The sequence below is a fragment of the Alligator mississippiensis genome, chromosome 4 (genome assembly GCF_030867095.1).
Source record: "Alligator mississippiensis isolate rAllMis1 chromosome 4, rAllMis1, whole genome shotgun sequence".
Taxonomy (NCBI): domain Eukaryota; kingdom Metazoa; phylum Chordata; order Crocodylia; family Alligatoridae; genus Alligator; species Alligator mississippiensis.
In genome coordinates, this window is record NC_081827.1 from 10,304,857 (window position 1) to 10,332,125 (window position 27,269).

Here is a 27,269-nt window from a genome sequence, read left to right on the forward strand (position 1 = left end):
ACACCAAAATCGTACTGCTTTAACAGCTAAAGGTGGAACTAAGACCTCCTAGTATGGACATAAGGCGATTGAATATTGTAGGCAATTTATTACTAAAAAAATCATAATTTTGCCTCTTGAAATGCACCGAAAGGATAAAGATCCTCTTAAGCCACCCCCAAATGCAATGAGAGTTTTCCCTGCGTACACTCAGCACTAAACTAACATGGGAAGAGGCCTCTCCACCTACTAAAATAAAAAATTAAATCAACAAATTTCTACATTTCATGGCACATCCATGGCCCAAAGGGCAAGGTTTCTATCAGGTGCCTTAGTGGAAATACTGCTGTTGTGCAGAGGGGCATCCCCAAACAGCAAATACCTGAAGAGTGACATGTACTTCCCCAATGCATGCTAAAATATGCACATGGCCAAAGATATAGATTTTGCTTATTCCAGCAGGGGAAAGAGTAAGCTACCCTGATCTAGGCACTTTTATACCAGTCAAAGTGCATCTACACTAGGGCTTCTACTACCATAACTATCTCAGTTAAAACATTGTTAAAAATAGTTACCCTAATGCCAACCCTGCGTTGGGCAAGCCTAAAGCCCCCTTAGATGGTTTTGACAATATAAGTAGGTCTCCAAATGGATGCATCAAAAGGTCCTAAGCACACATGGCAATCAAGCTCATTGAGCCCCGCGCTAATTTTTTTTTTTTCCCCTGACTGTAGTGGGAGTTTTGCCAGAAGAAGGGCTGCCTAATCAAACTAATTAATTCTTTCTGTTTCCCTTATTCCACTTCTTCTTGGCAAGAAATATCATACAAGCAGATGTTGCTGTCCCTGATAACTGTGAACAGGGGCTGTTGGAAAAACTTCTGCGGGAACCGCTCTTCAGCAGAAAATTGGGTTCTCGGGGGTGGGGGTGGTTTTTTCCCCCTGAAAAGTCTCTACGACAATACGTACTTTACACTGACAAACCTAACACCCCAAAACTGGAAAGTTTCCAAGGCACCTCAGATGAGTTATTGTTCAGTTTTACTGCTCAGGACTCCACCGGGGGAGAAACTCACCCCACAGCAGACAGTCAGTAGGAGGTTAATGAAACACGTACGCCTGACCTCAGCCTTAGCTCATTGTCCATCAGCTCATGATCCCCAGGGATGAATTTCCATCTCTTTCTGAGTATTTACATTGCACTTGCTGAACTCCCAAAGTCTTTCTGTTTTGGACTCAGTTGAAAATTTGGGGCAGTATTTCAGGCAACACCTGAGGGCCCCTTCTCTATTAATGTCCAGACGTCACTCAGGAGCCTAGAAGGCAGAAGGCAGCTTTTTTGAGCATCGAGTCCTTACTCAAGTGAAGCAATGGCTGAAGTTTAAAAAAGACCCACTGACTTTAAAGGACCACAGTGTATGCTCCTCGCCTCAAACCCTGAAGCACGGTTATCCAGAAACTCCATGCAGTTCATCCCATGCAGTTTTCTCCAGGGCTAACGGGTCAACCCAGCCGGTTAACCCTGAAGACCCTGGGAACCTGTAGGAAGAGAAAGCTGGAAGCTTGGCTCTCCATAGCCACCCCCCCAATCTGCTGTTTCCATGCTACCCCTGACCCTGAGAGCTATATGGTGGTTTGATGGGCATCTGTGAACTCCAGCAGAAAGCCGAGAAGAAGCCACAAAGCCACAGTCTTTCCCTTCCTTTCACCTCTGGTTGAGGTTTTCTCCATCCCAGTTAAACTCTCTGCACCGTCCCTCCATACCTCCCAGCACAGGAGAACACAGAGCCCCAGCGTGAGAAGCACGCTGGCAAAGTTCACCAATGACACTAAGCTGTGTGGCCACCCTTCCCCACATCAGGATAGGATTACCATCCAGGTGGACCTAGACAGACGAGTTAGATGGGCGGACCAGACCCAGATGCCGTTCAACACCGAGAAGTGCCAAGCGCTCCATCTGGGGAGGAAAAATCCTCAACAAACGTGCAGGCTCAGTGGTGCTGCACTAGCTAGCACCACGTCCAAAAGGCGCCCGGGGTTATAATTGACCATAAAATGAACATGAGCCACCATTGTGATGCTACAGCTAGCAGAGCAAACACTATGCTGGCATGCACCAACCGATGCATCTCAAGCAAAACTAAGGAAGTGATTCTACTACTCTACTCGGCATCGGTGAAGCCGCAGCTGGCATGCACTTCAAGAAGGATGTGGACAACCTTGAGAGAGTCCAGAGAAGACCTACTCGTATGATTAGAGGCCCTAAGAGCAATCCGTACGAGGAAAGGTTGACAGATATGGGACTGTTCAGCCTCAAAAAGGGAAGACTTCGAGGGGGTTTGGTGGCAGCTTCCAAATATATTAGGGGAGAGCATCAGGGGTGAGGCGAACAACTACTCACCAAAGTGCACCAAGGGAAAACCAGAAGCAACAGTCAAACTCCTAGGAGGAGGTTTCAGACTGGATATAAGGAAAAACTTCTTTACAATTTGTGAGACCAGGCTCTGGAATAGACTCCCAGCAGGGGTGGTGCATCTACCCTGGAGATCTTCAAAAGGAGACTGGATGCACACCTTACTGGGGTGTTTGACCCCAGCAGTCAAATAACCCAGCAAGACCCCAGCAAAGACCCCGGCAGTCTTTCCTGCCCTAAACTTCTGTGACTTGGCGAGTAACAGCTGCCGCAGTATGGAGGAGTCGGGTAAGACATCGGTGAAACGAGATACCCTCACCTGTGGACTCTCCTAAGCAAAGAGAAGCTGTGATAAATGACATATTGATTTCTGCCTGGGACAGGACACAACACTCGCACTAAGTACACCTCGCACCGAAGCGTTTCATTCCCTAGAGGTTTCTTACCACAAACTCCCTTTGTCTGAGCCTCGGGAAAATAAATCTATTCTGATCAGGCCTTTCATCAGGATCCATTCTTACCAACCTAGCCTCGTCTTTAATTGCCAATGGTTCACCGAAGTACGCTCACAGAGCTTATTAAAAAGAATAAAAACAACAGAGGTCAGTTTTAAAGACTCGGGGAAACGGAAATTCAGCACTCAAGCAGAAACTCAATGCTCAGTATGCTTGACTATGCAAAACTATAACAATCCCCACAATCCAAAGAATCGGGTATTATATGCTTTTGTCCTGTCATTAAATCAATAAGATCTTGATCGAAATTTTCTTCCCCCCCCCAAAAAAAAACCAGGGAAAGCTGCCCATTGTAGCCAATTTAAGCGTACATATTTGGGAGCATTCAACCTGTTAAAAGCTATGAAATGAGTCCTACTTTTAGCCACCAACACAGAACAGAGCATTTCAGATTTGCACACACAGGATAAGAGCAAACCCACATGCAGGTTAACTACCGGTTACATTTCAAAGGCCAAATTTTTGCCATGACTCAAAGGGAGGAAAAGCTTCTCTTGGGTCCCTCCCTCGAAACAGTCCTGATGCCGTGGGGGCCGGCGGGGGGTGGGATACGGCAAGGGGCTAGGACTGATGTGCTCCAGCAGCTCCCAGCTGTTGTATGGTCTCAGAGGCTAAAAAACAGACAACGGGCCCAATGCTAGACATGCCGGCATGGACTATGCCTTGCACCGAAACAGGTGCTGCTGACCCAGGAGGCTTAAATGGCAATTACTTTGAATGAGCCAGAATTGTTCCAAAGCAAAGTGTTAATTCGAGTCATTCAAACGTACTCAATGCAGGGCATTGAGCTTGGTTGTCTGCAAGGTCTGGATGTGGCGCAGAGAGCTCTGGGGCAGATCAAATTAGTTGTCTGTTTTTAGCCTGAGGGGACCAGATGCAAACTAACGCAGTTCACACTAGGGTGGATTTCAAGCCCTACTATCCTGTGCTCTTCAGCAAACAAAGACCGTTTTTTTTTTTCCCATTTTTCATTAGAAATACCCAGACTTGAGGGGGAAAAAAAATGCGATTTTTTACATGCTCATTAGAAGTAATCTGCTAAATGTTCTGTGCCAATGCATAAGGCTGCCTACTACGCTAATAGAATATTTAACTGACATTTATTTGCTGACTCGTTATTTATGTTAACGTCATTCCAGCATAATTAATACTCTGCTGAAGTCAACTCTAAAAGCCCACATAAAACACTAAACTAAAAGAGCCATTTGTGGCGTTTAAAAAAAGAAATCCTGCAATCTATTTACATTAGGGGAATCTCAAATCAGCACCGACAGAATAAAAGGATAAGGATTAGGGAAAGAAGATAAAAGAAAGTGTGTAATACTTCAGCAGCCTCCACACTATTTACTGCTTTGATTTCCCAAGAAGATTTCTGAACCGAGTAAATTGAAAATCATCGGACTGATTCTCAGCTAACGTAAATCAGGATTGCAGATCTGGGCAGATTTACACCACGATACACATCTGGCCCCAAATCCTTAGCCAATGGTGAACAGACAAACGCAGAGGGGAACAAAACTGTTCTCCATTATATTTCAGCACAAAAATCAACAGTTTGGTCCATGCGAACTTCAGCTCTCATAACCAAAAGCAGAAATCCAATCTTGGCATCTGAGCTCCTTCAAGCATTGCACACATTGGGCTGCAAAAGTAGTTAAAGTTTATTTCCTTAGGGGAGAGGTCAGTGCATTTAAATATCCAGATCGGATTTTCTGAGACGAACCCAGAGGATGGTGGTGGCTTGGAACGACTGCAGCTGTTAAGGAAATTTCAGACAGCCGCACGGTGCCTCCTGCTGCCCAACATTGAGGGGAATTAATGCTCACTCGTCTTGATAACCACTAAAGCATTAGCTCTGCAGTCATTTCCACCCATAAAGAACTGAACAGGTTGGGGGAACCAATGGTAGGGCAACTATCTAGTTGGCTAGATGAGATCCAGGGATCATGGAGGGAACACATTGCTCACAGCAGCCTGAAGGGATAGTCTGCTCCTGATCACATCGGCTAGGGACAGGAATTACACATAAACCAGAATAAGTGATCGAAAACCAGCTCAAATCTGTAACGCAACAGAAATTCAGTGCTTATGAACTGCTTGCAAAAACAGCCGAAACTGGTTTAACATAAACCAGCGTGGTATCAGACTTAACTGATTTAGATTAAATCGGTTTATTGAACTTCAGTACCAGATCTCCTCCAGATTCAAGTTAAATCACAGTCCCCCAGCATCCCAGGATGCTTTGCACCTCCCTTGCAAGCCCTCTCTTGCAGGGTAGGTGGGCTAGCCTTGGCCCAAAGCTGTCTGCTCCAGCCCAGCAGAGAGGCGTGCCCTACAGCGCACCCCCAGTTTCTGGCCTGAGCCACTGCAGGCACGTGGCTGCATTTCTGGAATCGAAAGTGAGGCTCTGTTCAGTGGCATATTGGTTCAATCTACACCCCTCAGACTAACCTAGCAAAGATTGAATCAATTCGGCCGCACGCTTTTTGACGGTCTATACTTAGCCACTGCAGATATGGGGGCTGCATTACCACTCTTTGCTGCTGAAACTAAAGAAATATATCTGACTTCACAATTTGCCTATTATATGTGTGCTGCAGGCAGGACCGATTCTGAACTCAAAATACGCAGATGCAAGCATGTCAATGGGGATGGTCTGCTTCTGAATCAGTCACCATGAAGCCACAAGGAGATCAATGAGCCAGACTGAGTCACCCGGTACACCGGGGGTGACCAACCTGCAGCACAGGACAAGCACCCTCTGCATGTGTCACGGGGCAGGTTAGGGAAGGGACAGGCAGCACAACGGCAGATAGGGCAGGGAGCAAAAAGCAAAGCATCGGATCGGGCAAGGAGCACAGGGCAGAAAGCAGAGCGGCAGATTGGACAGGGGAACAACAAGGGTTCAGAGTTAATTTGTGGCACACCTGCCAAACAGGTTGGCACCCACTGTGTTACACCATTCCATGCCAACAAAGACAAGAGGATTGCCACTGATGCCAAAACACAGCCTCTGAATTTTTAACAGAAAACTCTGTGGGTCGCTATCTCCGAAGACCCAAGCGATTTTCTTCCTGGATGAGAGTAATTTTACACTGGTGTTTAAACACGCAGAGCACAATCAGTCTGGTGATCTCATCCAGCTCCAGTTCCAGTGGTTATAAATTTCATAGAGTGGTTAAGATCTTGGTCTCAATGAATTCACTAGGAGGTTTTACCGTCAGTCTCAGCAAGACATCTTGGCACCGACTTATACACCCAAAATGGTCTCAAAGGGTGGAGTTTGGCCCCACCGATACATTTTGCTAAGGATAACTCTGGTAGGCCAAATTCAGGCAAAACGCTCTTATAAAAAAAAATATGCAAAAAAAGACACTGTCTGTGCCAAGATGGCTTAAAGATTTCTGCTTGTAACTTGGCATCTTTAAATAAGATTTTAAAACTAGCTCATAGCAAGTAAGTGGTAGGGTGTGCCATAAGTAGGCAGATGTCAACTGAAATAGGGACATCATTTGCATGCATTATAAAGCAATCCATTTTCCTATTGCACAAGTTTGATCTTCTTTTGCATGAGTAAATGGCTCAAGATCAAGTCCAGCATCTCGAACTCAAGTGAACGGTCCCCACCCTCAGCCTGGAGCAAGAGTCCCAAATGAATCCACTGCACACAGAGACAGAAAACATCAATGATCACAGGCTAGCAGTCCAAGGACAGCCCGTGCTGTGCATTTACCTTCATGCAGAGCCCTGATCCTGTAAGGTGTTGCGCATTAAAGAAAGTGATCCTTCCACTCGATTCAGCACTGGTGAGGCCTCACCTGGACAACTCTGTCCTGTTTTGGGCTCCATGCTTCAAGAAGGATGTAGGCAAATTAGAAAGAGCCCAGCACACACCAACAAAAATTATACCAGACCTGGGAAGCAAGACTTATGAGAAAAACCTGGAAGAACTAGGGTTTTGTCTGGAGAAGAGAAGACAGAGGGAGAGACATTGATAAGTCTTCAGATACCTGAAGGGCGATTATGGAGAGGTTGGAAATAGCTTTTTCTTCGTGGCTTTAGGGGGCAGGACTAGGAGCAATGCATGTAAGCTTCAGCAGAGGGAATTTCGGTGGGAAATTAGGAAGAATGGTCTATTAGGGTGGTTAAGGGCTAGAACAGGCTACCTAGGGAAGATACAGAATCTCCATCCCTGCACATGTTCAAGAGCAGGTTGCACAAGCACTTGGTTGGGATGGTTTAGTCAAGGACAATCCTGCCTTGAGCAAGGGGTCGGACTAGATGACCTCATGAGGTCTCTTCCAGCCCTAGTTTCCTATGATCCCCATGACCAATTGGCACTTTTACAGCTTGACGTAGCGTGGCCCTTCACGGAGGGGTTCAATACATGCCAGAATTAGGACTTGAAGCTTAAATTCTGCCCACACACCCATAACTTACAAAAGAAAGGTTATTTTCTGAACACATAAAGAAGTAAAAGCTGATGTGTCAACATGGTCCTATTGATCCCATGGCAGAGCACGAAAGAGAAGGAGTGTCCCTCGGGTTTTTATCCTCTCAACACATTCAAAAAATCACTTTACAGACCTACTTCCCTCGTTCACCCCTGCCTTCCTCCATTTACTTCAGGCAAGCACCTTCAAATTTATACCAGCGCAACAGAGAACGAAATCAAGCTCACCATGTGGATTTATGATAGGGATGGCCCCCTTTGAATTATTATCTATCCATAAGGGTAAGGCACAACTACCATGGCAATTACAGGCAATTACACAATCATCTCATCGTCTAGCGTCTTAACTTCGTCCCCCCACTGCACTGAGCTAACGGCAGAAGAGGCTCTGCTCTGTTGGCTCAGCTGTAAATCTGCAATCTGTACCCAAAAAAAAAAGCAGGTGTCAATCAAAAGATGTTACTGCTCTCTCTGTGCGTTTCACAATGCATAATTTAGCTACTACACTTGTCAAGTTCTCTGCACTGCTCTTCCACCCGACGGTAAATGTGTTCACGAACCCAAATGTCATCAACAAAGGAAAACATCACGTGAACAGAAATGGCGAGGAGAGGAAAAATGGCCCATTTTCCTTCACAATTAAAGACATCATTAGCCATGGAAAGCTCAGGGCACCAATTTTTTCTTAACTCTGCAGGAAACAGCCAGGACATCCTCAAAGTCATGGGAAGGAGGATAGCATAGGGGGAATCCATGAAGAGATGTTGAGCGTTGGGCCAGTTTCCAAAGGCAGGTGTGAATGGGAAGTTTTAACAGCAGGTCGGGGTCGTGGAGATCCACACACCCATTTCTAGGGAGAGAGCAGGACCTGTACAGTGCAAGCCCTCAGCTATGATTTGCATCGTTGACTTAGGACTTAAACCAACGCTGACTATAGTAAGGTTGGACTCCCTTTGTCCTCACATGCTTTGGGTGAGACTCTGTTCTTAATATTTACTTGGCTTTCATGCAGAGTGAGAACAAATAAAACATCACATTTCCTCTTCAACTGTATTAGGCAGCAGCTCCTGTTTGGGTACACCAATAGTTAATATGCAACAGAAAAAAATACCCGTCCCAGGACGTGCCTTTGGAGCCGATTAGCAGCAAAGCTTCAGACCATACGGATGTCTTCACACTTTCTTCAGTGAGTTCATGAATAAACATCCGTTCATTCAAATGAGTTACATATTAACTAATTTAAATAATTTTCATTTTGCTCTGAATGGTAAACAGATCTATTCTGCCAGGATAGCTGAGTTTGCAATTCAAATTACGCACCGATTTGTAATGAAAAAAATATATAATTAATGATTAGATTTGAAGCAATGTACAGTTTTAGTCCTTTTCATTTTCTGCAGTAAGGACACACATATGCACACACGTGCATGCACGAGCTTTTCTTTCTTAAGTCAATACATTTTACTGCATACGGAGGCATTCTCCCGTACGATCTGTTCTGCTGCATCGCATCATAATGTCACGGCAGGACATAACACGACTTGACATCGTGGTCCCAAGCACTATGATGCAATGCTAACACCTCCCAATAAATAATCATGCACCAGTCTGTAAATTCAATGACTTCCTTACACCGGGATCATAAACAATAATTATTTTGGCAGCTGCCCCTTGAAAGCGCGGCACGTGCTGAAGACTAAATCAAGCTCTATCGATTCGCTAAACTGAACAGACCCGCTTTTTGCATCTCCCTCCAGTCTAATGACATTTATAATACTCTCGGTCGTGTTACGGAGGTGTAACGTATTGCTTTTATAAGCAAGACTAGCACTGATTAGACCGAGTTGATTGGTAAGCAGGAACGCAGCACTTCCCAGTGCTGCCAGCCTGCCAGTCGAACAAGTTGTTTCTTTGCTTATTAAACAGAGTGCTTCAATGACAGACCGCAATCAAATCTTCGCGACAGATAGCTGGGCTGCAGCCATGCTGCTTGCATGTCTTCCAGCGTTATTAAGGGTCTGGATCCTGCCTCAGTTATGCAGCATAAAGTTCAGTACTGATCAAGACTTCTGTTAAAGGTACAATAGTGTGCCATTAACCACAAAGAGTAAGGTTTCAGAAGTACGGTAGCGATGCAACACTAATGCTTTTGGGAGCCTCCTGCCAAAGAGCGGTTCCTCTTGTAGCACGTGCCCAAAGCCTGATCTCGACTGAAACAAGGATTCAAAGCACCTACGCACATGATGTTAAACATCAGAGCACGGTGGAACTGGTACTCCCCAGATCACAGTTACGGATCTGCTTCTTCTGGCTTGATTTTCCACTGTGCAAGACACCACTGTCCCTAGCGCTCTCGATGCGGGGTGACAAGTTCAGAGTACTTTGGAAAATCCGGCCACTTCCTTCAGGTACCTAAATTGGCTCTCTTGAAAACCTAACTTTTAAGTAGGATTAGGTTTTTGACTGGTCAAATAAAGTCGGGTCAATTGACCAGTCAAATACAGGTCAAAAATTGTAACAAAAGAAAAAAAACTGCCAATAGGTCCAAATAACATGTAGAAAAAAAACACAAATTTTTCATGAAATGTGTCAAAATAATTTTAAAAATCATATTTCTGTCACGAAAACTACAAAAATATATATATAGTTGACCGAATAGGAAATGTTCACAGCACTGAAGTGATTTAGAGACTTAAAACCCCAACTTTAAGTGCCTAACTCCCTTTGCTTTCAATGGGATGTGGGGATGCACATGCAATTCACAGCATGGTAAAGAGGGGGCAAGACTTTACCCCCTTGGTTTCTCTGTGGCAATTGCCTCTGTAGATGCTCTTCAGCGCCAAGAGATTAGCCCTCAAAGAAAAAGAAAGGAGTGGTAAATTGTGCATTTTATCCGCCATGATGTAATGGCATGTATGCCGGCAGTTATGGCAAACCAACCAATGTGTGGTAAAGCCACATCCTCTCACTCTACAGTATTACTTTTAGACTGTTAAGTGCCCAAATCTCTCAAATAAGACTGAGGCACCTAAGTCATTTAGGCATCTTTGAAAATTGTACCTAACTTCTGTAAATTAGCATCTGTTCATTCAAAGGCTTCCACTGCTATTTCAAGACAGTGTGGCCTGAATTCAGTGTGGGCCATGACTTCCTATGCAATTCCGATGCCTTCACTGGACCAAAGGGTACAGGGGAGTGAAGCTGGTGACTCAACGACGTTGGTGACCCAAGTCAAACACTATACACACAAGAGTAGCCAGACCCAAAACACAGATTTCAACCTATCCATGAAAAGCAATTGCCTCCAGTTATAAAAACAATCACTATTTTCTATTATAGAAATCAATAAAATCTCTTACCCCCTTACCCTGGCATTTCGTGATTTCATTCTCGGCATTGTGTACATGCTGGCAACATTGATTATACGGCATGCAATAAAAGCCAGTTTAGGAGACCAATAAAAATCAAAACCCTCTCAAATGATCTGGATTTATTACCACTTGGCTAATAAATCTTTTGATCATATTTGCACTCAAAGATCTCACACTTGGGCTTCATTTATAAAGTCGATCCTCTTTTCATTCAAAACGACAGACAGGGCAAATTAGGTCCAGAGCACCGTCTCTCAGTGCTCAGCACGTGCAAAGGCAATCGGGCCAAAGTCAATCCTGATTTAAGGGAGTACATCTCTCACTGATAACAGCTTAGAGCAGCGGTTCTGAGCCTTCTCCAGTCGATGTACCCCTTGGTCTCAGAGTGAGACTTCACGTACCCCCTTTCAATGAGAAACTAATTTTTATGTCAAACTACATGTAATCGTGTATTATAAAAACGGCAAGATACTCATACAAAGACTTTTCAAATTGTCAAGACTTTTTTTAGGCCCTTCGACCTGTGTTAGACAATGTATGAAATATATCTCATGTACCCCCTTGGGGGTACATGCACCCCCGGTTCAGAACCGCTGTCTTAGAGAGCAATCTGATACATTCTCTCCCCCATAAAAAATCATGCACAAGACGCGAATGAAGTGTAAGCCTTGCAAGCAGTTCTCATAAACAAGAAAAATAAAATTCATTTCAGCTGCATTCATACGTCGCCTTAAATTTTTTAAATTTTCTAAAATTGATTCAAAAACAGCTGAAGTTGGAGGTTAAATGTCCATCCACTGCTCAAGAAACAAACTGGGAGGGTATATTATGTGGTCAGTGGTAAGAGAAACTTGTAGCTGTGCTTGAGCTTAGGTTTGAAAGGTTTCATGGAAGCGGCAGTAGCGTATGGGGCCGCAGCACTTTCTCCCCACGCTGGGGCACGGCCAACTTGCTTCATGCCACTGGCTGTACTTTGCTCCTCTACCCACCATGCTTTCTCATACTGCTCGTACAGAACGTGGTTCCTCCTCTGGTCGGGACCATGGCGTTGCTCTCTGTCGACTGCCCCAGCAGCACAACTAACCTGCAGCTGTCACTCCGTCACCTCAGCTGTTAAAGAACTGTATTTAATCCTTAGGGTAGGTCTACATGAGACAACGCAGTGTCATACCCACGCTGACTCTGAAAAAGCAGGCTCGTATACCAGAAGCAATCTAATGCAACATTAATGCAGCAGCCCAACCTAAGTAGCTCTCTCGAGAACAATACTGTAGCAGAGCATTCACACCTAGTGTGGGTCTCTCTCCCTGTTCCATGTAGACGTAACCTTTGTGCCCAAGGAACAAATCTATCTGTGCTTACTCGGGCGTAACTCCCACAGTCTTTAAGGGAGTAAAGGCAGCACATGAGGACAGGGGTTTTGCAGTTCAGTGGCCAACTCCGTCAAGGATAGCTGTCCCTGAAAGCTTTTCTTGGGACTCACAGGACCTGATTCTCAACTCATGTAACATGACTTGAACAGAGCCACAAAAGCTGAGGATGCAGAGTTACAACTGCAGACCGGGTGCCAGACTACCACCTAGCCATCACCCTTTGCACTAGAACACAACCCTGACAAGATGCACAGTACTCACCGTCCGGAGGCATCAGCACCTTGTTGTTCTGGGTGCACCAGCCGACTGGATGAAGATCAGCTGTCATCACATCACACCAGAAATCCGCTCGGCGATCATCTCCATAGCCACAGTAACGTAGCAGTAAGAGCTGCCCGCATGTCGTAATGATTGTAGCCACCCAGTATGTGTCTGGATTGTTCTTGTTGGCCACTTCTAACTTCATCCCTGGTTGGAAACTGCTCTGTAGGCTGATTTCAACCTTACAAAATTAGAAACAGGTATTATTACTTTTCTTTATACTAGAAACATGTCTCTCCAGCTGAACAAATTGAAGGAATACCTTGAGGTAGGCAACAACACTACAGAAGGTCCAAGTCCCAGGCAGGGGCTTGAGGCCTGTGATCTGTTCTCAGGTTGGCTAATGACATGAGAAGCAAACTTGGACAAACTCTTTCTGCTTCCTTTGCCTGTCTGGTCTATTTATGCTGTGAGTTCTCTGGGGCAGAAAATCTACTACAATGTGACTGCACCATGGCTGGCACAACATAGCCTCAGTCTCTGGTTGAGAGAAGAAAAGAAGCAAGAGACTACAGTCACCGTCTTTCTCCATTGAAGATACTCTCAAAACCTCTACTGACTTCAACAGGGGCAGAAGCAGATCCCAAGTAACTGTCCAGAAAAAAAAAAAATCAAGAGAAGGCATTGCATGTTCTATAGGATACTCCTAACCAATGCAGTTAAGAGCTGAACGCATGCTTAATGTACTGACTTTCTTGTATCTCCGAACTGTTGTTTTGATATATCTTTTCTTTGCTACAGAACTTGAAGGAAAGTTTCCTTACTCTTTTTTGGGGAAAGAAGGCCCAATGGTTAGGATACCGGCCTAGAATTTGGGAGAATCAAGCTCAGTTCCCTACTGCACTCCACACATCCTTTAGTCCAATGGCGCCCAACCTTTAGTCCAATAGTGCCCAACCTTTTTTGGACTAATGGACCACTGTCGATCTTCCACTTTTCCCGCAGACCACCATGCACCGAACTTTTAACTGAAAACATTACAAAGGTGCAAAGGTACAATCCACAGAGCACTTACCATGGCCTTTCCAACCAGTCATGGTCTACGGGCCCGAGTGCGAGACCCACTGCTCTAAGAATCTGGTTAGCACCATAAAGGCAAATGCTTATTAAAAAAAAGTGATCCTTGGTTTCTCTATAACTTAGTGCCAGTCTCTAAAATGGGAATAATAATGCTTCCCTTCCTCAAAAGGATGTTGTAAAGATATATATACACTACTGTTGTGCTACTGGATTGCATATACACAAATTGCAATCTATACCTTGGGAGTTCCAACCAAATGTTAAAGAGATACATCACGGTACTTTGGAGAAAGAGCACCTTTGAGACTGAATACTCTTTCTCTGCTTGCCATATATGATCATCACAATGCTATGCTGTGGCTGCTAATTACGTTCAGGCTACACTGTACATTTGTGGTCCTTAAGTATCAGTGAGATCTGCATGAATGAGCCAAGGAGAGCATTTCCTATTTTTCCTTAACCCCAAAATGTGGTCTTTGTCAGATCTTGAAAGTCTCAAAACAACAGGAGCAGTTTGGTCTCAGGATCATACACCTCTATGGAAGTTCTTCGGTGGCATCCATCACCATGGGGCGCATCTACACGTTCATTAATGAGCCATAATTACGGCACATTAAGTTTAGTGCTTGTAATGACGGGTACTAACTTAATGCACCATAATTGGTACTACTGCACGTTAGCACAGATGAACGTTTTTCTGTGACACTCTTGTGCATTAGACTAACTCTATTGTGCATTAGCACAGGCTTTTCCTGCCGCACTAATGCACAGTTGAATTAGTCTTCTGTGCATGGTCTCGTGTAAATGCGCCCGTGGTGACCAAGCACCTCCCAAAATGATTAAATTGTAGTTCTCTCACTGCTCTTGTTTGTAAGGACCAGAGTTTGGTATTTATGAGAGGGGAAAACGTGGCATCCTTCATGAGAGAGTGACTGTATGATGCAACAGTACAAAGGTTAATTCAAACAAGCGGGCTGTTTACTTCACAAACCCCAATGCTTTTAGAGAGGTCCACCCAACCTCCTCTGAAAATAAGTTCCAGACTCAAGAGAACAGTCACCACGAAGGGACACAAGCACACACACAAGCACGCACACATACACACAAGCACACACATCTTGCTCTTGAGGTTGACGTTTGCTGGGTGGGGGGATGATCATGCACAATGAAATGGGGCTCCCTTGGAAATCAAAGACCTTTCCATCCCATAGAGGATTTTGAAGATGAAGAGTGAAACGTTCAACTGGATCTAGTATCCAGCAGGGACAAAAAGTGAAGCCTCCCAGTTAGGAAAGGGAGAGTTCAATAATGGCTGGTATGTGGCAAGGTTGGTCACACTGAGCAATGATTTCCTACATCCTGAAGATACTCTCTTGTGCTTTAGGATGGAGATAGTTTCCTCTTCAAAGGAGGTCTTTACCATCACAGGTGCTCTTGGCTCTCCTCCACTAATTGAAAAAAGCATGGGTCAGGACTGCTGACAGCGGCTGTATTTATCACGATGCTTCCAGGCCTCTTGTTGTACAAATAAAGCCACATTTCCATGAGTGAGGGTATCATATTTGTAGACCTATGTATGGCTCCAAGTGCCCTAAGTAGCCAAATTGCTACCAGAAGGGATCTCTGAGATACCCACTGAGATATCTTCGGTGTGGAGAAGTGGAGGCACTCCCTGGTAACAAGGCAAATTAACATAGATAGGCTTCCCAGATCATTTTTGTTTCAAGATGAGCTTTGATGAAACGGAACGATGTACGAGAGAGATTTGTGTTGGAGCACCATGCAAAAATGAATGAGACTATGAAAGAGGCAAGAGGAAAAGAAGGAAAAGCAATGCAGTGTCTCAGAGAAATCCCAACTCTGATGTGGCTGGTAGGATGACAAGGGGTGTGTCTACACTACAATCAAGCAGGTAAATGTGGCTCGTGTAGACAAACCCAAGCTGCTTGGCTTGTGCTCTGTTGGAAGTACAGCTGTGGTACCTTGGAGGTGAAGTAAGGCTATTCACCAATTACTTGGGCAGGTTTTGCAGCCTTGGGCAGTTTGCTACCATGCACTGTGTTATCAGTAGCTAAATTGGTTAGCTTAAAGCCAGATTGGTGAGGAATGAATATGCAGCAATCCCACCTTGTTTGCAATGCATACAGACCCAGCAGAAGTGTACAGCTAAGGGGAGGAGAGCAGAGGGGAAAACAGGATTTTAGCAAGGAAGAAAGAGAGAGAGAAAGGAGATCTGAGTGGGGGCAGGCAGGGATTTCGGCAGCAGCACTTGGAATGGAGGACACTGTTTGAGACGGACAGAAAAATGCCTGATGATGTTTTCCCCAAGAACCATCAGTCACATCCTTAATCTTCCAGAATGACCCTGTCCAAGGAAAACGAAGAGGCAATACAAAGAGCATTTTCAAGGCCCAGACAAAGTACGTACGTGTTTGAACGATGTGTGAGGAGCAGCGCTGGCTCCTGTTTCTTCCAAGTATTCATCCCAATTAAAATCGGTATCCTCTAAGCTTGACCCTTCATCTGTTTTAAAAAAAGCAAACAAAAAATAATAATTAGAACGTGGTTGCTAAAAGCCATGAACTGCCCAACGGCGCCAGCTGGGACCCCAGACCAGGGCAGCGACAAACACCGAAACCTGGATAAAAGAAAATGTGGCTGTTTTAACTGCTGTGCTTACCTAGTTACCTGGATTTCGCTGCGTCTCTACCAGATGGTTTAGTTAGACGACTTTGGCAATTATGCTTTCCAAAGCAAAATGAACCAGCTTCTGGTATAGTTGGATTTACATGTAGCAATGAAAAACGATGGAACTGTTTTTATGACTTATGTTTGGATATTGTCATTCAATGGCAGCTTATGGTCCTCGGGTCACCGGGACAGAGCAGTGTGTGGCACTACAGGAAAACGCGCCAAGTAAGTAACCAAGCTGGTGGCCCAAAACATTTATGCTCTGTGGATACTCTGAAGGAGTAGGAAACTGAGTTTGGAGGGCAGAGGTCGTCCTCTCGCTGTGGCTGTGAGGAGTTAATCGTGATTAGTGATGCTTCTCGGTCTCCTTTTATAACTACTGACACTGGTTTTTATTTCTGCAACAAGTCCCATGTGAAGGGGCTTGAGCACTGCCCAATTAATTGAGCTCCCAAACATCCTTGTGAGGAATTCAATTTTATCCCCATTGCACGGATGGAGAAACTGAGGCATAGATCAAAGTGTCTACTAGCTTCAGGTAACACAGGAGTCAACGGCCAAATTAAGAACATTTAATCTCCAATGCCTGAGTATTATGCCCTACATTATACTTCCTCCCGCAGCGAAAGCACTCTAAACATTCATACTCCTATTGCATATCTATAGCAAGCCTAACGCAAGGGGGCCAGAGGCTCCGAGTGATTATGAAATACAAATAACTAAAAAAAATAAATCTTGTTTTGCTTGCAGAAAAGCAGCCAAATCTGACTGCCTGGAAACAAAACAGAAACAATCTTGTAAACCCAGGCTCAGTCCCAGAGCCAAATATTTACAGCCAAACAGCGAGATCCAGCAATAAGCATTTATCAGGCAAACTCCAAGAGCCCCTTACCTACTCGGGCATTCATCAGCCCGGTCATGATGTAATTAAAGTGACTCATGACAAAGGGAATTAAGTAACCTCCCCAGACAGTTTTATGAAGAAAACGGCAGGGTTAATTTATTGCAATTATTGCTACAGGTCTCCGTTTTTCAAGACCTGAAAATTATATTGTGTAATGTGAATCTCTCATTATTAAAAGGGAAAGAAACAGGTTATATTTGCTGCCCACGGTGCCAGACACATGCATCAGGAAGAAAAAAAGAGAAATGTGTCAGCGTATAAGAGCTGGCTAGGGGCGGGGGGAGGCTTGGGTAGCAGTTCAGAGAAGTCACAGCTCCAAAAGCTGTCAAATATAGCACAACGACTTATAAAAGTTGGTTTCTAAAGATGATGGCCCTGAGTCTCCTCTGATTTGTGCTGTTTGAACCTGGTGCGACTATGGCAGTAGAAATCAGGAATGAATCTACTGAAGAAACACAGAAACGGTGGCTCTGTCACCAACCGACTGAATGAGTGGCAAAGGGACAGTCTGCAGGCCAGATCCTGCGTGGGTTTACTCTGCAGGTACGATCCAGCACATCAGCCCAGCCCCACATACCCGGACCCAGACGTGTGCCAGCATGACCCTGTGTGGCCAGATCTAGCCGCACACTGGTGCAATACGGTATGTAAAGCTGTGTTATCCCGTATGCGGGGCTCCACACAGGTCCAAAAATTTGCCAGGAGGGGAGCAGCAATGAATGCTGCTCCACCCTCCAAATTTCCAAACCCATAGAGAGCCCCAGGGGCCAGACGATACAGTTCAGAGATGCTGATCTGGCCCACAGGCTGGAGGTTGTGCACTCCTGACTTTATAGAAAAAAGCATAATGCAATCCAATGTATGGAAGGTGAAGACAGAGGAATTCAGACTAGCAACCAGGTGTGCATTTTCTTTTGACCGTGCCAGTGGTTAGCTACACACCTAGAGGCATGGTGGTTCTCCCACCAGTTGAAGTCTTGTCAGGACTGGGTGTCCTAGGTGACTTGCAAAAGCTCGAGCAGGAGGTATGGGCTTGAACAGAAATTGCTGGATGAGGCTCTTCGGCTCGTATTATGCAAAGGGACAGCCTCAATGATCGCTGCTCTCCTCTGGCAAAACAGGGAGATGAAGCAGCTCTTTCTTTGCTTATGCGTTAGGAGGCTTTACATCCAGATTCTGTTCACCGGGTGCTCAGACAGCCCCTAGGTCCTAGGAAGAAAAGATGCTCATAACAGAGATCTGCCACCAGGGTTTGTGATCAACTCAGTCTAAGCGAAAGGGATCCCAAAAGGGAAGGACTACCTGGTTTATAGTTCATTGAAGGTGCGATGTGAACAAGAGACTTCCAGATGCCAGGGCAGCATCTGCGTGCCAATTCCAACTGATCCACCTCAGAAGCACCCACTAAGTTCATCAAAACCCAACCAAGGGGACATTTCATAAGCCCTGTGTGACGGGAGCTCCTGAAAGGCAACGTGGAGAAAAGGAAGCCTTTGTTTTCAAAAATGTTTTCATCCTTTATTGGCAACTACACTTATATATACACCCTCCGCTACCTCCGTGACAAGCACAGGAGGAACAGAACAGAAAACGCTCACACTTTTTTCCCCCCAAAGACATTCAGATTTCTCTTCTCAGGAATACTGGAGGTGGCTAAAGCTGGCCAAGTCTACAATCAATGGCTTAGCTTGTTATATACTAGCTACAGTATAGCATATAGCTATAGGATAGCATCTAGGTACATGCTATACACTTAGCTTGTTATATACTAGCTATAGTATAGCATATAGCTATAGGATAGCATCTAGGTATATGCTATATACTTAGCTTGTTACACTACTTTGCATAATAACCCAAGAGCAGTTACAGCTCATTATAATGCCTGTGATGCCCAGCTTCTGCCTTCCAGAAATCATGCTTACACACGCTAGACAGTTCATTGCAGTGCATGTATTACCTTCCAGGCTGTTCTTCCCAGGTGGGCATATAGGGTAAAAAGTAGTCTCTTCCATCTGCTCTCTGATCTTGAGATCCAACTTCTCTGCCTTCCTACTAAAGTATCATCATAAGAAAGCATCCATGAGAAACCTTTTTCTTTGCTTCCCACTCATAGCTTCACGAGCTAGCAATAGCTCCCAATCCTTTGAAACCAGGACACCGAGCTGGGCTTGCTAGGAGCTCGGCAGGTAACTTCACTTTAGCGTCTCATCTCCATTTAGACTGGTGAATTTGTTAGAGCAGGAGTTGGCTCTCATTATGTGTCTGTACCGTACCTAGCACAATAGGGCCACTGCTGAACTGTCGTCTGCGAGTGCTAATGAAACACAAATAAAAGGAATGCAGAGTCCTGTAAGTGAGCACAACACTCAAATTGCTAAACCAAATGCTAGGGAAATCCTGTCATTAAATATTCTCTCTCTTTCGTATGGCTAAGGCAAGCAACGGCAGAAAAGGTGCAAGTGAATTAAAGTTGTAGGTTGAGGTTTGATAGCCAGTTGATGACATCAGGCCGGCTAAGTGCATTGCTTCAATCCCTCCATGATAAGCAAGTTCAGGGTAGGAGTTTGCAATGTGGCTCACTGACTACATCTCACCGCATACACAGTTCAGTCAGTCCTTGACGGCCCATTTGTTCAATAAATAGGCACACCTTCCGTGTCCCATATGAAGGCGGTTCAGTACCGTCGAATATATGCATTGCAGATGGAAACCCAGAAGCTTGATGGTCAGATCTACAACCAAATTTTTGCTGCACGCTGTTGCTGTGGACCAGATTTCGCGCCACCAGCTCTCAGCATCCAGACTGCTCAATGAAAGTTTGGAGCGTACATAACCAGAAGGTTTCCTCGACTTGAGCCTACAACTTGGTGGGCGGGCGATATCTTCATGCAATGGGAGTTCATGGTCAGCCACGATCTTTTCATACTCTCCGAAGTACAAGTGGACCCCTTCTCACCATGGAGGGAGCAATGATTGATAACACCGGCAGCCATGGAAGCGGCACGGGTTTTAGTGTGCCACTTACTACTCGCATGGCGGCATTCACCTGTGTGTCGATATGATGGGTATAAGGGTGTTGGCACCGGACAGGAGTGCAGTATTCAGCAGTACAGAGTACCAGGGCTTAAATATTTAAAAAGCTCTTCCTCAAATAAGGGAACATACATAAATACATATATGTATGTGTGAATGTACAGGCACGCACACACATGTATGCATATGCATGTGTATATGCATACGCATATAACCATAAAGAAAAGTATGTAAGAGAGTTTCTGGCCCCAGAACTTAGAGTTGAACTAGACAAGGCATAGACCAAGCAGAAATGGAAGTACAGAGATTTCAAGCTGTGTGGCACAAAACCAGCTCTCCAGGATTGTCTGCCCACTGTTCACTGAGCATCAGGAGAAATCAGGCTCTGTTGGCATTCAGCACTCAGATGGGTAAATGTCTATCAACACACCTAAATACTGCCCCTTTTGAAAACTGCCTAATTCTCCTCTTTGTGAATCAAATTCAAAAAGGGAGAGATTTAGTCCAGAAGACTGCCAAGGGGCACGTACCTCTCCCCGCACCCTCTACGGAGCAGCCGGCAGGCTTCGCTCACTGCCAGTCCGTCCACTTCATTGTGACACCTCACAAGCCTGATCTCTCTCCAGCATTTTATCTACAGACTTTATCAGGAAATTACTTTTACTGGGTCTGTAAAAATAATGGCAGGGAGCTCATTTATCATCGCGTCAGTGCCTTCTTTAGCTCTGTTTTATCACGGAGAAATTGAAGACACTGGAAATTCCCCTAATCATTTTTATTGATTCTGGTCTGCCATAACATTACCCAGGCTTGAGGCAGTATTACCTAGAGGGTTAAACCCAGAGCAGGGAGTCAGGACACTTGGGCTCTATTTCCAAGTCTATCCATGATATACTTGGATACTGCCCGGGTTTCCCCCACCAGTGAAGTGTGAAGGATGATTCGTGCTCAGCTCTATCAAGTGTTTTCACCCCCTCCTAGAAATACAAAGTGTTTTTAATATTATTCTTTATGACTGTGTCTACTACAAGGGAGATGATCACAAAGCCATCTGTATCACCTCCAAATGCTTGAGTCATGCATTCAAAGGATGAAAACTTGGCTTCCACTGAAGACAACTGCAAAACTCCCTGTTCATCTCAATGGGGTCAGGCTCCCCCCGTGTTCATTGGGAGATGGTTATTTTACTTCTACAGGGTGCTTATTTGACCCCTGTATGTTGGTAAATCACTTATTGAGCCTTTCACCCTAAGCTCTTTTTTTTTGTGAAACAGTCAAGCCTAGCAACAGCCCAAATCCACCATGTGTTTCATGTCCTGTTAGGCTGTATTAAGTAGATGCACCTAAGGCTTTGGTATACAACCAAAATGAATCTGCTCTCTCCGTAGTTTGAAAGAGCTAGGAGAGCCTCAGTTTGTAAAAATGCAAGCTCTTACAAAAACACCGCATCCTCTAAAGACATAACCATTGGCACTATGTACTATGGGAACCTCATGGTGATAGTGTGAAAGAAGAGAGAGATCCTTCTACTCTGAAAGCATAAATCCCTACTGCCCCACCTAAGGGAAAAGTCTCCAAGTTCAGCAGTCGAGAGTCTCAGGTGGATGGCCGAGTAGTTCTGATTTTAACCTCTACCAATTGATACACACTAGTTAAGTTTTACACTTTGTCCACAAAAGAGTTGTCTTCACGTCCAACCTGAAAAGAGAAAATGGAGAAGGAGGAGGGTGGTCCAGGGGCTGATGCACAATACTAGGTCTTGGGAGACCTGAGTTTAAGTCTCAGCTCTGCCACAGACTCTCTATGTGACCTTGGGCAAATCCTTTAGGCCTAGACCCTTATAGCTATGCAGATACCCAACTCCTACTTAGGCATCTCAGTCTCATTCATTTCAATGGGAACTTGATGCCTAATCATTTGAGGGGGGGAGCTGGTCTTTCTGAACCCATAAACACCTTCATTGACAGGCTGCGACAGCTAATAATGAAGCACTTGGCCCCAGAGAAGTGATCCAGATGGACTCTATCACCTACTAGTTAGGGCACCCAACTGAGATGGAAAGGCCCGGGCTCCAGTCCAGGATTTTCTGGGTTTTCCACACATTTTGCATCAGATTGTCACCGGCTAAACAGTTCGTGACCCAGACAGTTGGAAAAAAATTTGGGACCCCTGCCTAATTCCTGCTACCTCCCATGTATTGGAAGGGAAGGGCAAGGTGATCTTGCCCCACCCCGCAATACCAGGACATGTCAACCAAATTAATTACAAGTGCTCAAACCCCCCCCCCCCCCCCCAGACTTCAGCAACGAACTGTGACCAAACAGGTGCGCAGTAATAATGCAGTCCAAACAGGCCCACTCATTTCAGACTTCAAAGTCGTTTCTGCGCTGCCCAGAACAGCCCCTTGGAGTTTAAAGACAGAAGCAAGCTGAAAAATAAAACTTGAAAATGCACTTCCCAGACCAATCTGTCGTGGCACCAGCTTCATTCGACCAGGAACCTAAGGATTTAACCTAATGACATCCATACTAGGAACATCAGAGCAACAGCAAGAAAGACCTGGTCTCCAAATGCAATGGTCTCCAACTTGAGCAGGCCCTCCGGCCACCAGATTGAGCAAGCAACACGCCACTGGCACCATCGTGCTCTGCTCTCCATGCCAAGCTGAAGCCATCTCTACCTATGCAAAGCAAACCTTCCTGCAACCAAAAGCAACAGGTCTCAGAGGCCACAAGCAAGCCACAAGCGGGTACCACTGATCTGGAGAGTTAATCAGTTTGCCATACATCCCAGGAGTGCCCTGCATCCAGATCAGTATCACTGATCTCTCCTATCCTCCTACTTTAAATGATGGCCTCTCTCCTGTTCCCCCTCCCGTATGACCTCAAAAGAGACAGGCCTGATTCTCCTATCACTAATACGAAGTGCATAGCACGTTTGCCTGTTGTGAGTAAATGAAAAGCATTTCCTTTTCACCGAAGAGAGCTTTCCCCTCTGGTTTCCCATCGTGGTTATCACCTGCACCGCCCCATGGCTGGTACCCACACCTGGAGGGCAAGTGCACTGTTACTGCTTATTATTTTTATTGCAGAAGCCTCAGGCATGGATCAGACCCCCCAACCTGTGCTAGGAGCTGTACAAAAAAATGACTCCAAAACTTACAGCCCAACCGATCTGGACCAGGGCTACTCTTTTAATACCCTGGTGTGAATTAACCCCACTCTGAGCCAGTCTAGAGAACACGGTCTACAAAACATGACAAGACACCAATGCTTTGCCAAAACAGACTGTAGGACTACCTGCACCATCAAGCCAAACCAGCGGTATCCCCAGTGAGAAACCTCTGAAATAAAAGACCTGATTTCTAAGGCAAAGGAACCTCAAAGCAGGTTTCAAATGATCAGCCGCCAAGGAAATTTATTTTAAGTGAGAAACAAGTTCCATGAGCAGATATGTCCAATGAATTCAAGCTCCTCCTGCAATCTTGTCAGAGTATGAGGGGACCAAAGTCCTCAGGAATAACAGCCGTTCCCCCGCCAAGGGTTTAAATCCTACCTGCCTCATACATCAACCCCAGAAAGCAGGCAGTAAGGATGCTCACATAGGAACAGAGGACTGGAAAGGGACTATCAAGACTAATCCAGACACACTCAGCCTCTTCCCACTTAACTGGTCATTGACTTGGACAAGAGGAGAATTAATTCAACATCTAGAGCTTCCAAAAGCCCCACACATCATTTTTCCAATATGCAGCTTTAGGGGATCCCCATTCCCACCTGGTAGTGAAAAGAAAGATGAAAATCACGGAAAAAAAATCAGGATCATAGCAGCAAACGACTCGGCACCCATCAGCATCTACAGGGAACACCCACCGTCCCCAGGGGAGCCAAGAGGGTGCTGCAGGGGCTCTTTTAGAAATCTGGACCTCACTCCATCATTACTAACTCAAAAGCAACATATCCCATGTCAGTCTCCTAGAAATGCAGGATTGCTGGAAAAAGCATTTAGCCTTATTAGCAAAAAGGCAAACACCATAATGTACAATGCATGAAGTACTCAGCAACTTGCAGAAGATGAACAGTTCAATACTGAAGGTTAGTTATTGAGATGCCCCATCCATCAGCACGGTCCCTCTGTGCTGGGCACAGCAAGATACAGTCCCTGCCTTCAAGAGCTCAGAGCTTGACTTTTACAGATATGTAGGACCCTCAGTCCCACTAAAACCCAGAAGGGTTTGCTTCTAAATATCTTCAAATAGCTGGCCCTGATTGGACCAGATGGAGAAAGAGTGGGATACAAAAATACAACAAGCAAGCAGAACAGAGAGAAATGAGGATCAAAACAGTTAGTGATCGCCAAGTAAAGTGGTGGCAGAGGTAGGAACTGAACCCAAGCCAGTCCCAAGTCAGTACCTTAACAAGCCCACCACTAAACTGCCTTCAATTTTCCAAATAAAAGTAGGAAAAGATTAAAAATATTAATTAAAGGCTTTTTCTTAGATTAAAAAAAGCCATGCTAATAGTTCTGCAAATGCTTATCAAATCATTCAGGAATGTTTGCCCCAGTCCAGAGGTCTGGCGCACAGATCCGGCACTGGATCCTATCTGGAATAATTAACTAGGATGCCAGTGGCATACAGACCTCATACTAGGTTTCTGGGCAGAGAAAACCATTACCCAGGCAAGGTGATAGCCACAGATCCCAAGTGCAGTAGCCAATCCTAATGGACGTTGCAGGCACACCTAAAAACACCATATGCAAAGTGTACACTCTGCCGGCAGGGAGATGCTTTGTGAAAAATTCTCCATTAAAATGCTTGGGTCAAAAATATTTCCTAAAAGCAACTTAGTAGAGCTGCTAAACAGAAAGAGGGAAAAATTTCACCAAAAGAAAGGGAGGGGGGGGATTTTTATAAATTTCCATTTTCGGCCCCCCAACATTTAAAAAAAAATGGTTGAAAAACTCAGGGAAAATGTTCTGCGATCATTTTATCAAGTTTTTTTTCTGGTCTTTCTCCAAATGTCAAAGAATAAAATTCAGCTTCTTCCAGAAAAAAAAGGATTTCAACGTAAAAGTGAAATGGTAAAAGCACAAAAGCTCACCTGAATCAAACTGCTCTCTGTTCCCATTGGCTGGACTCTGGCCCTTCTCCTGGGATAGATGCTGTGTTTCCTGCATGCTGGAAATCAAAGACGTCCTCGTCTCCATTGTTCAGATTTCTTCCTTTCCTAATTCATCCTGCAGCAAGAATTTCCTAGAGGACAGAAAAATACAACAGTGAGCAACCTATTCCACCCAAGTAAGGGCAGTCTTGAGTTACCCTGCAGTTTAAAGACAGAAAATTTAACTTGACTGTTGTCCCCTGGTCTATTTTGATGCACTAGCTGAACATCTCGGGATCCTGGGTTTGAGATGGGGATGATAATTCCCTCCGTACAGGTGAGGAAGAGAGAGATGAACTCAACCCAAACGTGCTGAATCAACCTGGTTTCTTCCATAAGCTTTAACAGGTCTGGATCAGGCTTGCATTGACATACTCACGGTACTATAAGGAAATCTATGGCTGAGGTAGGACCAGGAATCAGATCTACCCCACCTCAGTGCAATGCCTTCATTACAAGGCCAGTTGCAGATTTGATCTGCCCATGCAGTCCTTCTTGCTCCCGGGTTCGACAGAAGCTGTGCATAGGTCTGGTGCATTAAAAAGCAGCGTGGTCCAACGCTAGACTAAGAGGATGTACAACCAGGGGTCTTTTAACCAAGTTGTTCCTGATTCACTATGCCTTTGCTCCTTCCTTTCCACAACACACCAGCTTGTACAGGCCACTGGCAAATGACTGCCATCCTGATGCAGGAGAAATGCAGGGCACACCAAGCCTGAGTTTCAATCCGGCTAGCTTGAGTGCCACCAGCACCGGAGATGTGGCAGCACGGACTTCAGTACAGACTAACCCCCTGAGAAAGCACGGGGGTCCTGGATAGACATGTACAGCTTGAACGGGTGCTAGCACCCGCGCTAGCTCAGATACAGCAATCACGCCGCCCCACTGCAATACGGAAATGCCACTTTTGAGTAACCACCTTCAAGTGACAGCGACTTATAAATCACTCTGCTCAGAGCTGCACCAGTAGGATTTGCACTGTAAACTCTTTGGAGCCATGAATTTGGTTATGCGTTTTCATGTTTGCACAGACCCTTGTAGGACAGAGCACCGGCCCTGGAAGAAGCCTTGGGGTGCAGTAGCAGTAACAGCATGGTGTGCCAACCCCGCAGTCCAAAAACCGGCACAAGAGCAAGGGGGAGTTCCCATTTTTATATAGAAAATCATAGGAGTTAAGGTCACAAACCAATGGGCCAAAGAGAAGGAACAGGTGAACGGTAAAGAAACATCAACACGGTGGTAGCACCTTAATTCCCACCCAACTCCACCGATCTCCGACTCCGCTGCACACTCCCCTGCGTCGGGCTGACCAGGTTCACATGCACGTGCTCTCTCTTCCCCTAACTCCAGTTTCCTCTTCCCTTTCCCCTTGCCCCCCAGCCTCCAGAGGTTGCTGGGAGTTGCAGTCCAAATGAACACATCACAGCTCTGCAGACTGCCCCCCCCCGGTTCCACCTCCCGTTACACACATCCCATTCACATTACAGTAGTAATAGTTGTAATATCCTGTTACACACATCACATTCACATTACAGTAGTAATAGTTGTAATAAAAGTAGTAATAATAATGTAAATTATTTACAGCAATGTCCTAACTGGCCTCTTTAAATTGCCCATTATCTAAATAATAACAATCATTTATTTCCCCATCTTGATGCAGTGATTAAAGCTCTTCATCTTTCCTCTTCGCTGACTTGTTAATGAATTAGGCATATTATGTACCATGGCTCCTTCAAACACAGCTAACCTCAGAACATATATATCGGTCATCCCCGGTGTACATTAACTTTCAATTAACTACAAAACTAAATGCAATCAGCGTGCTGGAGGTTGAGAAACGCTTCTCCTTCTGCAGAAAAGAGCTGGAGCATTTCCGCAGATATCATTAATAATGAATTGGTTAAGTATCTGCTTTTTTGAACGATGCTTATTAGAGGAGGGTGGGGGGGAAATTGTTAACTAAGGCTTTTACTTTCCCCTTGGTGGACTCAGCTATTTTTACATTTCCCCTCTAATCAGACCATAAAGAAAGGTA

The 27,269-nt window shown here is 45.1% G+C and overlaps 1 protein-coding gene across 1 annotated transcript in view; it reads right to left on the bottom strand.

Annotated features, from left to right (window-relative positions):
* Window positions 1–27,269, bottom strand: part of SFMBT2 (Scm like with four mbt domains 2) — a 166,391-nt gene that overhangs the window by 124,170 nt on the left and 14,952 nt on the right. Inside the window, exons 2-4 of the mRNA XM_059725755.1 lie at window positions 25,175–25,326; window positions 15,873–15,967; window positions 12,365–12,605 (exon numbers count right to left, since the gene is read on the bottom strand). Coding sequence (XP_059581738.1) covers window positions 12,365–12,605; window positions 15,873–15,967; window positions 25,175–25,280 — 442 coding nt within the window. The 5' untranslated portion in view covers window positions 25,281–25,326. The remainder of the gene's footprint in view (window positions 1–12,364; window positions 12,606–15,872; window positions 15,968–25,174; window positions 25,327–27,269) is intronic.